This window comes from Pleurodeles waltl, chromosome 10, assembly GCF_031143425.1.
Source record: "Pleurodeles waltl isolate 20211129_DDA chromosome 10, aPleWal1.hap1.20221129, whole genome shotgun sequence".
Taxonomy (NCBI): domain Eukaryota; kingdom Metazoa; phylum Chordata; class Amphibia; order Caudata; family Salamandridae; genus Pleurodeles; species Pleurodeles waltl.
The window spans coordinates 56551134-56565644 of NC_090449.1; the positions used below are offsets into that span (position 1 = coordinate 56551134).

The following is a 14511-nucleotide window of genomic DNA, read 5'->3' on the forward strand; positions in this document are numbered from 1 at the left end:
CTCACTCTAGTAAAAGAGGGTGTTGATCACCTCATGGGCATCCTTGGAATAGTACATTGAAGACTCATTGGTTGTAATAAAAAGAATATTAAGGACATCCTTGAAATGGTACACCGAAGCCTCATTGGTTGTACTAAAAGGAATATCATGGCCATCCTTGAAACTTATTCTTGTATTCTACGAGTCATAAGGAGTTAACTCTGGCTATTCTGGTGGCAGAAGAGTTTTGAACAAGGATTGTGTAAACTGAAAGAATTGTACATTTCTACAGAACCAAAGGCATAAAATGTAATCACCTATCTTACATACACTTTTAGCCACAGATTCTTACCTTAGAAAATGTTTTGAGCAGTACCTCTGCATGCCGATGGGTGGCATCGTTTGGCTCCAGCGCCAACATTGTCCACACTGGAAGTGAGGCACCACCCCAGTGAGCTGACATCAGTTATTTTCTTTCCATTCCAGTCAACGCAGATCCTGAGGGAGCTACCTCCAGTCAATTTTTGACTGACTTTTCTCAACAATTTGTTGAGCCTTTTATAAGACTTTGTCTTCCAGTGTGGTAGGATGTCCGCCAGCAAACCAGAGAGGTTTAAGCCCTGTGATTCCTGTCACTGACAGATGACAAACCCACATCTGGTTTGCCTTTGTGGCTGGAGCGGGACCACGATCCCAAGACTTGTGAGGACTGTTGTGCCATGAACTCCAAGGTAGCAAGCGATCACATGACACCAGCCGCCTCCAGAACGCTTTAGCTCGCAGTCACAAGGAAGGGGCTGGGCCCATTTGAAGAGACGATCCAGGAGCTTGTCATCAAGCTCAAAGTTGTTAGTTTAGCCTCCCAAAAAAAAAAAAAAAAAAAATCAAAGACGTTGAAGTACTCTTCGACTTCACCACAATGGTCCAAATCCTCAGAGAAGGTGAGGGAACGTCACTCTATGCCCTGCTCCCACATGGAGCCTGTCTCTGGGTCCTCTCAGGGCCTCTCTGTTTCCTGGAGCTACAGCGACCCTTGCACAATTCCAAGAATTTTATGAGGTCATGCGCCTCATTTTTGGGTGGGTTGGCCCCTCTGAAGCGCCTTCAGGCCCCATGGATTTGGCAGGTGCAACCACTTGATTTCTGCAGGTGGGTCCACCCTGGGCACCAGTCGGGCCTCCTGGAACCAGTTCTGAATCTGGAAGGAATCCGATTGCAAGACCGTGACCTTTGCCGAACTCCCCTCAACGGTGGCGCAAACCCCATAATTGTACCCGACTCCAATTCAGAGCAAGATCGCCTCGCCCGACGTCGACTCCAGCACCAGCTGGAAATCAACCTTACAAGTCAGAGCCTGAGCCTCCTTTCATTACCAGACCTGGAGAGAAGTATGATTGGGGATGGTCTTAGGATCCTTATGGTATACCAACTGTCTTGATGAGGCCAAAGATAATTGGTAAGAGGAACTGGCGGTGGTCAGTGGTCTAGACACCTCCCCAGATACTGGCTTGGTCTCTCCTCTTAGTGTAGCTACGGTGGAAGGGGCTTCATTTGCTGTTGTTGTGAGACACGTGGCTGGGGTGCTTGACTTGGTGCTGCCCATGTGTCCGTCAAGACGAATATCTTGACAGAAGTGCTTCTGCCGGGAGTCGCCCCCACAGAACTTCTCCTCCCCTTAAAGAAAAGCCCTCACTGATGTCCTGCTTAGGGCCTAGGAGAAGCCATGCACATGAGCGCCTGTGCACAGGAAAATTGCCTGTGGCCACCTCCCCCGCTCCTGGAGACCCAGATTTCCTCACACAGCAACTCACACCAGAGAGTCTGGTTGTCCAGCCCTCCACCTCAAATTTAACCCTGGGACACTCGCTACCACACCCATGGATAGGGAATCTAAGAGGCTGGACACCTTTGGCAAGAAGTTGTTCTCTTCTGTCAGCCTTGCACTGCGGTAGGTGAACAAATGCTTGCCTTTTGGGTCAATACACCCACACGTTTTAGGATTTGGTTGTACAAGTGCTACCTATGGCCTTGGAGGAGGCCCTAGTCATAAGGTCACAGGCTATTGCAGACGGCAGAGATGCAGCACAGTTCACCATTCTCTGCCAACTAGATACTACTGACTTACTAGACAGAGCGATTGCATTGTCAGTGGCACTCAGACACCATACCTGGCTGAGATCTACTGGCCTTCTGGGGGGGGTCTACGCATCCCATATAAACACGCCCTTCAAGGACACCTGTCTCTTTGGAGACAAGGCAAATTCAGCTCTGGTGTGCTTTAAGGACAGCTAAGCTACTGCCAGGTCCTGGGGCCTTTCCATGGCCCCACACCAACCTGATTCTGTCTTTTGCCCCTTCTGTGGCTAAGATATCTCCGAGCTGTGTCCATTCCCACCCAGTCACCGAGCCCCCCAGACTCCCCAGTTCTTTCTTGGCTGCAGATGTGGTTCTTAAAGTCTTGTGGGGTGCACAGCCAGAGGGCTACCCTGTCTGCCATCCTCTGGCAGCCGTAGACTCAAAACCATTTTAGTTTTCCATCGTACCATCATGGCATCCAGATAGCTGTAAGGTCCGTCATCAGCTGACCCACTAGCAGTCAATAATATCGGACTGGTGGGTACTACAAATTGTTCAGCAGGGTTACTCCATCCCTTGCTAGAAACCCCACCACCCATGCCACCATCATCAGATGGAGGTATGACTGGCTGACCGAGGGCCACCTCTCCCTGCTCCATCAGGCAGTTCGGGCTCTTTTGGCCAAAGGGGCTAGAGAGAGGATGACAGCATCAGAAGTAGGTCCTGGATGCTACTTTCTAGTGCCCCAGAAAGACAGGGTCTTCCCTCCTAATTTGGACCTGCACCTGCTCAATTTCTTGCTGAAGAAGGGGAAATTCAAGATGTTCATTTTAGCTCAGGTCCTGTCTGTCCTAGCCCCTGTACACTGGATGTTAGTGCTGGAGTTGCAAGACACCTACTTTCATATTCATGACCTTCCTACCTACACGTTACCTGCAGTTCATAGTGGACCATGGAGATTATCAGTAAGCTGTGCTCCTTTACAGCCTTACCAGCACACCAAGGGTGTTCACCAAGGTGATGATGATGGTTGCAGTGCACCTGCAGAGGTTAAGGATTTCAGTCTTCCCATACCTCCATGACTGGATGTTGAAGCGGGCTCACCCCAGGCAGTCGTCCCCCACCTCCAGTCTATGGAAGACCTCCTGCATTTGGTGGGGTTCAATATAAACGTGCCAAAGTCACACCTGACTCCCTCTCAGATGCTTCCTTTCATCAGATCTGTTATGAATACAGTGCAGTTTAGGGCCGACCCTCTGGAATGGTAAGTCCAGGATATTTGTGCTATGATTCTGAAGTTTCAGCCAGTATCCTGGATTTCGGCGGGATTGACTCTGAGGCTGCTGGGTCTCAAAGCCTTCTGCATCCTACTGGTAACACATGCCCCTTTCCTTATGCAGGTTCTGCAGTGCAGCATCAGGGCAAACTCTCTAATTTGATCCATATATCAGAGAGAATTGCAAAAGACCAGCAGTGGTGGCTGACAAACCACAGTTTGGTCAGCTGCTGACCCCCTCTCTCTTTCCCAACCAGAGGTGACTGTAGTGACAGATTTGTCGCTCCTGGGCTGGGGCAGCCATAAGGGGAAGGTGGAGCTCAGAGGGTTTCTGGCAGATCAACTTGCTGGAGTTAAGAGCATTAAAAAAGACCTTCTTCCTTCTTAAGAGAAGGCTAGTTCAGGTGTTCACAGACAACACCACAGCCATGTGGTATTGCAACAAACAAAGAGGGTGGGATAGCAGACCTTGTGTCAACAGCCCCTGCATCTCTGGAAATGGCTGGAACATCAGAACATTTCCTTGGTGGTTCAAAATCTGGCTGTCTCTCTGAATGATGGAACGGACAAACTCAGCTGTTGATGCCTAGTGGATCATTAATGGCATCTCCGTCCAAAGGTGGTGCAAGGCCTCTTCAGAGATTGAGAAGAGCCTTGATTAGATTTATCTGCCACCATCAAGGATGAGCAATGTCAGCACTTCAGGTCACTGGAGTTTTCAAGGCGACTCTCATTCACAGATTTTTTTCAGCTCAAGCCTCCTCTGTGCCTTCCCGTTGATACAACTCCTGCCTAGAGTTCTCAAGAAGATCAGGAATGACAAGGCCTGAGTCATTCTTGTGGCTCTGGATTGGGCACGGAGAGTATGGTATCTCAAACTCCTCAGCATGAGCATCAGCCCTCTGACCAGGCTTCCTCTCTGAGAGGATCCACTGTTGCAGCAACAGGGCTGGGTACGGCACCAAATTCTGCTCATGCTCCGTCTTCATGCGTTGACATTGAGCAGTGGCAGTTGACAGCTTTAGACCTTTCTACCGAAGTCTGTGACATCATTCTGTCAACCAGGTATCCCTCATCCAAGACAGTATACGCCTGCCTTTGAGCCAAATTTGTGACCTGGTGTGCTTCCAAAAATGTTGGCTGAATTTCTGCACACTTGTCTGAGGTTTTGCTGTTTGTTCACTCATTAGCCTGGCAAGAATTGGCGCAGGGCACTGTTAAAGGTTTCCTTTCAGCCATATCAGCATTCTTGCTGTTGTATCAGCTCTTCCCGTTCAAGTAACCAGTAGTGTCCAAGGACCAAAGCATATGTTCTCTCCAAAACCTTTCATAATGGCCCAATGGGCCCCGAAGCTAACTCTAATCTTCGAGGTATGTGCGCCCTTCAAGCCCTTGCACAATAGCCCTCTTTGTTTGCTGACCATAAAAATAGCCTTTCTAGTGGCAATTAGATTGGCCAGATGGATTAGTGAACTGCAAGTCCGTTCTGTGCACCCTTCTTATAGGACCTTTTACCCAAACTGGTGTTGAGGACATGTTCCTCTTTTCTGCCGAGGCTGGTAACACCTTTTCACGTAGGGCAGACCATCACCTTGCCTACCTTCTCTCCTCTAACTCACCTTTCCAAAGGGAGGAGAAACTCCATTGCCTGGGCCCAAAAAGTGTGCTATCACCCTACATGGATCGTACCAGAGAGTTCCGGGTGAACGATGAGCTGTTCATCTGGTTTGTTGGGGCGAAGAAAGGACAGGCCGTGCAGAAATGTACAATCTCATAATGGATTTGTCTCTGCAATAAATGTGCTATGCATTGACCAAAAAGCAACCCCCTGAGGGCTTGTGTGCTCATTCCACAAGAGGCTGTGCCCACTGCATTAACTCACAGAGTTCCTGTCCTGGACATCTGTTAAGCTGCAATGCGAGCATCTCTGCACACGTCCACCAAATTCTACTGCCTGAACAATCAGGTCCGTCATGACAGGCATGACTTCCTGGTCTAAATCTGTTTGCAGACCCACCTTCAGAGAGGTATTGCTTCGGTATCTATTCTAAGGTAAGGAAGCTGTGGCTAGAAATTCCTAACAAGTTACTTACCTTCCGTAATACCTTATCCGGTAGAGACTGTATCTATCTGAAGATTCCTTACCGACCCTCATATCCTACCTCCTCCACCTACCCTAACAGATGAACAACTTACTTACCTTCAGTAATGCCTTACCTAGTAGAGACTGTATCTAGCTGAAGATCCTTTACCGACTCTTCCATCCTCCCAACTCTGTGAACAGATTTCTCCACATAGGGTAACCCCAACGAGGGTCTTAGTGTCTGCACACTGGTACGCTTCTAGCATGGAAAGGTTGTGAAGAATAACTGATGTCACCGCTAGACAGGCATTGTGCACGTCGCTTCCAATGTGCATGCCATGGACAAGCTGATGCTGACCCGAACAACGCCACCTACTGCATGCAAAGGTACTGTTTGAAAAGTTTCCAGATCCAGTCTGATGCCTCGTGAATATTCTAAGGCAAGGCCTCTGCGGATAAATAGAGCCTCTACCAGATAAGGCGTTACTGAAGGTAAGTAATACGTTCATATGAGCTGTTGCTCCCTAAACCTCTCAATGCAGAAGAAAGGCAGAGGCGGCTCCTTCGCTAAGGCAGAGGAGCGTCACCCCGCTAGATTTTCGAAAAAGGAAAAATAAAATGATAATAACTTATGCTACGTGATTATCAACTTATTTCTTATTAGAGTAAGGGGGTGGGCTGGGGACAGAAGGCCAGAGGAGGGGTATCTGCACTATAAAGTTACTTTGCTGCGTTGCTTTACTTTGTGTCAGGAAGGCGTTTCCATGGGTGTTGCGTGGATGTTTCCACGCAACATCCATGGATTTTGACGCATTCCCAGATTTACAAGGTTTGGTAAACCTGGGAATGCGTCAAAAACCTACACCACTCCAGGGGTGGCGCATGGGTGACAACGGGGAGAAAGAGTAAAACACCTCTTGTGATTGATTTTGTGCAGGAAGGGGTCCCTTTCAGCACAAAAAACAATCAACACCTTCCTGCACAAAAAAAATCATCCCTGCAATGCAGGCAGCCTTGCACCATGGTGCAATAATGCTTGAATTAGCCCATGGCAGCAATTTGTGCACCAGCGGAGGGGAAAATGACAGAAATGCACCATATCTTGTAGATACAGCGCATTCCTGCCCTTTTGTTTTGACGCAGGGTTGGGCAGCAAAAAGGCTTGTGGCGCTGCCCTCCGTCAAGACGTAAATGAGGCCCTGAGTTTGGTCTAAGACATTTTTCTCACTGGTGCATCCGATTGCTGCTCCACGGGTCCAGTTATGGAGTCCTGAAGAAACTCTGATCCCAGATTTTCAGTATATTACAGAAGGGCAGTCTTTTGCTGGATCTCCTTAGGGATGCCACACCTGATGTTCCTTGAAGCAGAGCTATAGGGGCTTCTATTTTCTGTCCATCATGTATGAGTCCAATCATATGTCCATGTTGTATACTCTGCTGATGCAGCTCCTCTTACCTCAATGATGTGGTCCCGTCCGTCTTTTCCATGCAGAGCTTCCACCGCACACATGTCCAAGCCCCCGAAGATCTCAGAGCAGGTGTCCACCCAGAGCTTGTACCTGCAGGGGCAGAGAGGTGGCTGACATCAGGAGATAAGAACCACCAAAAAAGGAGGATAAACTGTACATCTGGAAATCACTATACAATGCTTAACACCTTTTCTTCCGCCTGCCTCACAAAATATATTTGGCCGATCATATAATTTGATGCGGATTTCCCATTAATACTGGTACCTGGCCCTTAAGTAAAAACTGCTAAATTGTTCACTATTATGTAGCAAAATCTAAGAAACCAGATTACAAATTTGGAAGGCACTGGGTGTCATTTTCTAAAATTATCCATACCTAGGACTAAAGAATTTCTCAACTCGCTGACAACAGATCAAAGCAGTAACAATGACCATGTGAGCATGCTAGGCACAGGAGAGATCTTCCTTCCCTCATCTGATGTTTATTGTGTATTTACAGTTACTCGCTTGGTCAAAGTACGTCAATGTCATTCCCAAATGTACGCCAACAATATTCATCTACAACTGTGACCAGAGATATGAAAAAAAAACAGTCACACCCTGTCTCAAATATCATGTCCTGTCTAGAAGGCTGAGGATTCTATGCCTACGCAGTTCCAAGATGGCGGTCCTGTGGTTGGATGGAGGGTGATGGATGCATTACCATTTACTTGGCCACACTATCTTTATAATCTCACAATTTCCTGCACTCCAATAGTCACATGGGGTAGAAGGGAGGAACTATTGGCTAAACCTGATCATGGAGAACCTACAACTGCTCTTGTTAAGACATAGTGGTGATATAGCCACAGTCCTGATGCTACCATTGGAGGATAACTAGAGAACCGTGAATTCAGGTTTCCTCAAGGAAAGCAAAAATAAAGCAGCAATGCTTTGCCTTCATCTCAGGAAATTTGACCCTGCAACACTGCCCACAAAATCCGTTTTGTGATTCCCCTTTGGTTTGAATTCTAGATACCAGGCACAATGCCTTCTGGGTGAAAGACTATTAGTAACTGGTGCCTCACTTTCTTCCAGTAAGAGATCTGAAATGTGGCCAGTTCAGCTACAGATGGTGAGATGTAACAAATGCAATGGAAAGTCATACATGGAGTGCAACTGCAGAGTAAACTCAATCACCCAAAGATTAAGGGAAGTACTGAATAACAGCTTGTCAGGACCATGGTTAATCAAGACTTCAGATTCTCTTCACAAGAGATTGGGCCCACCAGACAAGAGAGAAGACCACCAGACAAGAGAGAAGTCCACCAGAAAAGAGAGAAGATGCCAGATAAGAGATAATACTACCAGACAAGAGAGAAGACCACTATGTAAGAGAGAAGACCATCAGGCGAGGGAAGACCACCAAATAAGAGAAAAGTCAATCAGGTGAGACAAAACCACCAGACAAGAGAGAAGACCACAGGACAAGAGAGAAGACCACAGGACAAGAGAGAAGACCACAGGACAAGAGAGAAGCCCACCAGACAAGAGAGAAGACCACAGGACAAGAGAGAAGACCACCAAACAAGAGAGAAAACCACCAGACAAGAGAGAAGACAACCAGGCAGTCCAACCACAAACATCTTGCTGTCTGCTTGTAGTGTCTATTAGCGTGATTCCCACTCAACAGCTCAGCGGTACATGCAGCCAAAATCTGATATTCCTCTCCTACATAATGCTTAAAAACATTAGAATGCAAAAAATACTTGAGTCTAGCTGATACCCGTGAAATGTCCAAACCTTACATGCTTACAGAAACCAGATAAACTCAACATGAGCCATACACAGACATAGACACACAAAAAACACATGCCTATGCACACACACACACACCTGCAAACACACAAACAGCACATCGAACAGGCAGGAAAAAACTCTCCACACTCACATAATGTACACAAACATATGCACATTTCCAGCGCAGACAAGAGGCAGAACTACCACGTCACAGACACTGTGGCTTAGGCTACAGCACAGTAAGCTTCCAATGTGTACCTACTCCTGGCAATACACAGTCATTAATACTGTATTGTATTGATTATTCACATAATGCGAGAGCTTTTAGGATTGCATGGTTGGAGTGCATGCTTGCTGCACCACAGGATTCAAGCTAGCCTGGCTGATGAGGGGTAATACTCTGAAACCAGTCCCAGGATGCTTGTTTCCGGTCCAGGGAGGACCTGGCCTGGCAGTTCGGGCTGGTGTGTTCCCATGAAGAGCAGGGTCAAGACTGATTTGCAAATGGCTGGGTCCAAACTGGGGTGACATGGTGAGCAAAATAACGATGGATTAAACCCAGATCTGTGTCTGAGGGCGAGTGTTTGAAAAGTTTCAACACTCCATCCATCATCTTGTTTTGTGGTGTAACAGAGTTAAATCACCAGGGGGTAATATAAGGTGCTGACGCAATATGTGGCCTGACCCACCTCTTTGTGCTTGACTACCATGTTCTGACCTACCTGTCTGCCTGGCGGTGTGCGCTTTCAAAAGAAGAAAAGGCTGATGGAGTGCATTAGGTATACCCAGGAGTGCCAGAGAAGCAGTAGAGGAGAAACACAGTGGAGGTACAGCTAAACCACCAAGAAGCATTATATGAGACCTATCCAGGTTCAACAGAGGAGCAACAGATGACCAAATAATTAGAACCACTGTTAAACCACCAGTAAGAAGTAAGCACCATTTAGTACTCCCTGGTAGCTTCACAGTGCATCCAATGGGTCGTTCTTCTGACACCCTATGTTTAGCAACATATACTTCCTACCATGGAAATGAGGCAGATAGATTAAAGTTTCGCTAGACACTAACCTGGTGCACTGTAGTGGTGTTTATTCTCTTGGCCCTTTCTGTCTCTGGATTCTCTGCCCCAGATCTGAAAATTATTTCTTCTGAATACTGGTAGATGAACAGTCTCTGCTCCACGGGGGAACCTGGATTGGGATCAAGAGTTTATGACACACAGGGCCACAAACAGGCGCCTGGCAAATCTAAGAGGGGTCTGCTTCTGGAAGAAACACTCGACCAATTAACTGTGCCTTCAGAACCTTGGTGCACCCACAGGATAACTCACTGTAAGGTTTTAACCCCTGCTACTACGGTTTTACTACTTGATTACAAACGAGCTGCATTGTTGAGGGCATCAACATGCTTTGAGAAGTTTCCTCTGAAAATTGACGCTACTCGACGACATGAGTTTAAGACAATCATAGTGTTTCTCCCGACCTTTCTCGTGTTGAACATACGTGTTTATCCAACAAATTTTGGGTTAATATCAGGGACTTGGCATGCAGTCCCTAATCATGGAGGCTGCATTAAGTTCAGGATAGCTTATCTAGGAATCTTTGTGAGCTTTGGGAGCGAGAGGAAATAAGGATGAACAACACTTCAGCAGAAAAGCGGTAACGGTCCTTTCATAGTCGAGGTTTCTGATCTATATTCACTGTGCACAGTACGGAACCTCTATGTTTAATCTACGCATTGGCCACGAGGTGGTGCTCTCGTACAGCTGTACTACACACCAGTGTCGTATCAATGTACTGTAAAGGGGAGGAAACCTGCATGTGTAATTTATGCTTTTGCCACGAGGTGGTGCTCTCACACAGCAGTATTACACTGGTGTCGCATGAATGCGCTGAAAGAAATACTACCAGCGCTGTTCATTATTATTAAGCCAGGCTAGTTCCAATTGAGCAAGCGAGCTGTTGTTTTCTGTCCTCGTCCCCGCGGCGAGATGGGCCTGCTTTGCATGCCTTTAACTAGGAACTTTAAGAATCAATGTAGGATCCAGGCCACTTCTTCCTAACGTCACCGCTCCTCCTCCTGGTGATCTTATACAAACCTGCAGCTGTGCCTAGCGTACTTGATGGGAAAACGTCAATTTTAATAAATAACCATATTTAGAATCCTCTAATTGTAAACAACAAGGGCTACGAGGTCTGTAATAGTCACCTGAACCAGAGATGACATATTTGCATTTTCATATATTTTTATTTATACAATCTGCTTTCAAGGGGGGCTGTTTATTTACCCACTATTTATTGAGCTTATTTTTAGGGACTTTATATAGTGCAGTTTTAGAGGCAAGGAGCCCTTGATAGAGAACATCTACACTGCAGCAGCTCCCTCTCAACTGTGTGGTGCTGTGAGTAGGAGTCTGAGACCGGATTACAGAAACTAGGATGTGGTGGGAAGGAGTGGGGTTGTAGCACCTATCTGAGACAGCACATTTGCACTTGTTTTTCATCCTTACAATTACAGACAGAGAAAGAAAGCAACTTTCACAAAACCATCACACGATCTTTTGTCTAAGGGTCAAAGCAAGTGCAAGAACCCATGTCTCCGCTCCAAGGCCAGCATGTCAATTCTAGCTCACAAGAACAAGCATCCTGCAGTTGGTTGAAATCGGTTGCCAAAGAAAATAATACTATTTCTGTAAACTAGCAAAAATTATTCATACATATGGCATTATGACGTGATGCAACCCTCACATGGCTGGTGTCCTCTAGATCAATGTTTCTAAAGATGGCTTTTTGAAGACAGGTGAAGTCTCAGAACTAACAGAAGTCAGATCTTCCGGTGGCCTAAGTATCTGCGACCACCCTGGTGTGAGGAAGGTGGGACCCGTCTGCATTTCTATCTATCTATATATATATAGATGGATATGCAGGATGGGGCAAGCAAAACAAGGCGGGGTGGGTAGGAGGGAGGGAGCAGCAGCACAATGGAGAGCCGGAGGGGGGCAGGGGTGGGGGAAGGGAGCAAGCACGGTGGGAGGAGGAAGGGACTGGAGACCCTTGTACTTTCAGAGAGTGCATGTTATAAGTGCAAAAAATAAAAAATACCTGTAGGAGCCTGTGGCCAGTGGAAGGACACTGGCCACAGAGAAGAATCTGTACTTGGTCCGTGCTCCACAGCAGGGACACATACTGAAGCCCCTGAAGGAAGTAGGAGGCAGTGACCAATATGAAGCAAAGAAACAAGAGTGATGTCTAAGCCAACCAATAATAAGTAATGTTAAGTAATGGGCTGGCGCCATCCTGCTTTAAGCTTTTAAAGCTTTTTTTTTTTATGAAAGATTTTGCTGACAGTGCATGTGTGGCTTAGGCAAAATATAAAAAAGAAGCAGGGTGAAATAAAATATTTGCTTAGGATCACACAGTTTGGTCAAGCCCAGAACAACTTAGGGTTTCTGATTTTACATTGTGAACCCCTAAACCTTGGGTTCCGGAGCAGTGTGCTACCCGGCCCAAAGCATTTCAGTGCCTCATCAGGGGCAGTAAGTAGTATATAAATACAATTATAATTCCAATCATTCCCATGAATCACAGATTTTCAGCCACTGCTACTTGGTCCTTGCTATCTCTAAAACTGTAATGTTAGCAAACATTGCCCCATCAGGCGTTGCACAATATCGGCTTTAATTGTTCGCCATGACTGCCAGTTCATAGAGGTAATGAGAGTCTCTGACAACCTACTGGGGTTTCGCACCTGCAACCTTGCTTGGGGAGGGTCTCTGGACCAGTGGTCTGACCTTCCAGAGAGGTGATGACACAACTGGCTCTGTGGACCGTGGCAGAGGGGCCTTCCATAGAACTGTGGGTCAGGGTCTGTTCACTAATGTGGTTGCACATTAAAAGTCCGTCACTGCTTCTCGCTTTAAACAGAGCAACGTCCAGTTTTTCTTTGGAATAAAGTTGTTTAAAATGTACTCAGTTCCAGGCACGAATGCTTGGCAAGGCGATGACTAATACAGCAATCCTCGGCGTTGGCTTCCTCAATTTTTTAATTTTTTGTAGTATTATGAGTTCTGACTTACAGTTGAGTCAGAATGTTGCAGAAGTTCATTTTGCATCAGAATTAATAGGAATAACGAGAACTCCTTCCCTTTTTCATTAAACTGCCAAGTTTTGATTATGTAGACATGTCTTCATCAGCGAGAACTCAGAATTGCTCAATATTTGATTAGGAATATGTGTTATAATATATCTCTCATGAAATGTGACACATCTTTTTAGAGAGAAATATAAAAGGGGTAACTGTAATTATTTGATGTTACAAAGCTTTCAAAAGCCAACAGAGTAAGGTTTCTTATTACAGATAATGCTGTCAGAAGTTACTTATCCCCCCCTGCTCAGGTGTGACCCGACACCCTCATTCAGTAAACAGAGAGCAGCTGATGGGGGCCCCAAGGATCCATCTATGATCCATCACGAAGCCAATGGGACTCCCTGCTCACTTCTGTAACTAACAGTTATTCAGTGAGGAATAGGTAGAAACCCTGGTTGTGATCTGATTATATCTACCATGAATACATTTTAAAGAGACAGATGGGGGTTTTGCATCCAGCACGACAACAAAAAGGCATGGTGCACAACGAGAATATTTTTTTTCATGTCTTTTTAAAAAAAAGAAAAACAAGTAGAAATTTCCAAAGTTTATACAACATGTCAAATACCATTTTATATCAAGTCACATGGCTGAATACATTACTATTCAGGATACATTTAAATTGATAAAACATCTAACTAGTGTAAAAATCAATTCATTATGCCTCACTTGATAAATTGGTCTCTAAGGGCCTGATTTATACTTTTTTAGCACCGCATTTGCGTCATTTTTTTACGCAAAAGTGGAGCAAACTTTCAAAATATGATTGAATTTTGTATGTTTGTGCCGCTTTTGCATAAAAAAATGACACAAATCCGAATTCTGTAAGTTTGCGCCACTTTTGCGTCAAAAAATGACGCAAGTATGGCGCTAAAGTATAAATCAGTCCCTAAGGCCCATATTTATAGTCTGTTTGCGCCCGATTTGCATCATTTTTTTTAACGCAAATTCGAGCAAACTTAACTCCATATTCCAAAAATGACGCTAGTCAGGTTAGAGGCAATATTGTTGACTCTAACCTGACTTGCACCATTCTTTGGCGCACAACCCCCAGTCTTCCCTTCGCCTCCGCTGCCCAGTTACATTCATTTATTTTGACGCTAACCAGGCCGCAGCGCCGGCTAACGTCATTCCATAAATAAGGCGCCCGGCTGGCGCACTGGAATGGCGTTAGCCGGCGGTAAACTTTCTGACGCAAATCTGCCCTAGCGCTGATTCGCATCTAAAAGTACAAATATGGGCCTAAATCTTTCAGCATCCTTGGTGCAATAGACTTTCACAAGATGTCTTGCGCCTACATATGAAGGGTATATTTTTTTAGACACACAAGTCACGGTTTCCACTCTCTGTAGGTTCTGGTCACCGAGCCCACTCCAGGCAGTGGAGCGGCCACTATTTTCCTTCCAGAATCCTGCATTTAGTATGAGACACTGGATTTGATCTACAAGGATAACAAAATAGCAATGTTTAACAATCACAGGCACTCGGCAAACGTGTGCTTAATTTGAGTCAGTGTTTGCCGGTGGGAGCAACCAGCACTTATTTTTGGCGTCCGGCACATATTTCCCTGTATCAGATATTTACCAGGAGCAAGACAGGGAAAAATGCACAGATCAGAAAGATGGAGGAAGAGAAAAATGGCAAAACCGTCACAAAGGAAGAAAGCAGAGACCTGCAGGGCGTGTCTGGTAGTGGAATAAAGAT

At 45.9% G+C, this 14511-nt stretch overlaps 1 protein-coding gene across 2 annotated transcripts in view; it reads right to left on the reverse strand.

Annotated features, from left to right (window-relative positions):
• SYN1 (synapsin I) overlaps nucleotides 1-14511 on the reverse strand; it is a 391962-nt gene that overhangs the window by 17454 nt on the left and 359997 nt on the right. For both annotated transcript variants that reach the window (XM_069209651.1, XM_069209650.1), the window contains exon 9: nucleotides 6871-6973. In XM_069209651.1, the coding sequence (XP_069065752.1) occupies nucleotides 6871-6973 (103 nt within the window). The remainder of the gene's footprint in view (nucleotides 1-6870; nucleotides 6974-14511) is intronic.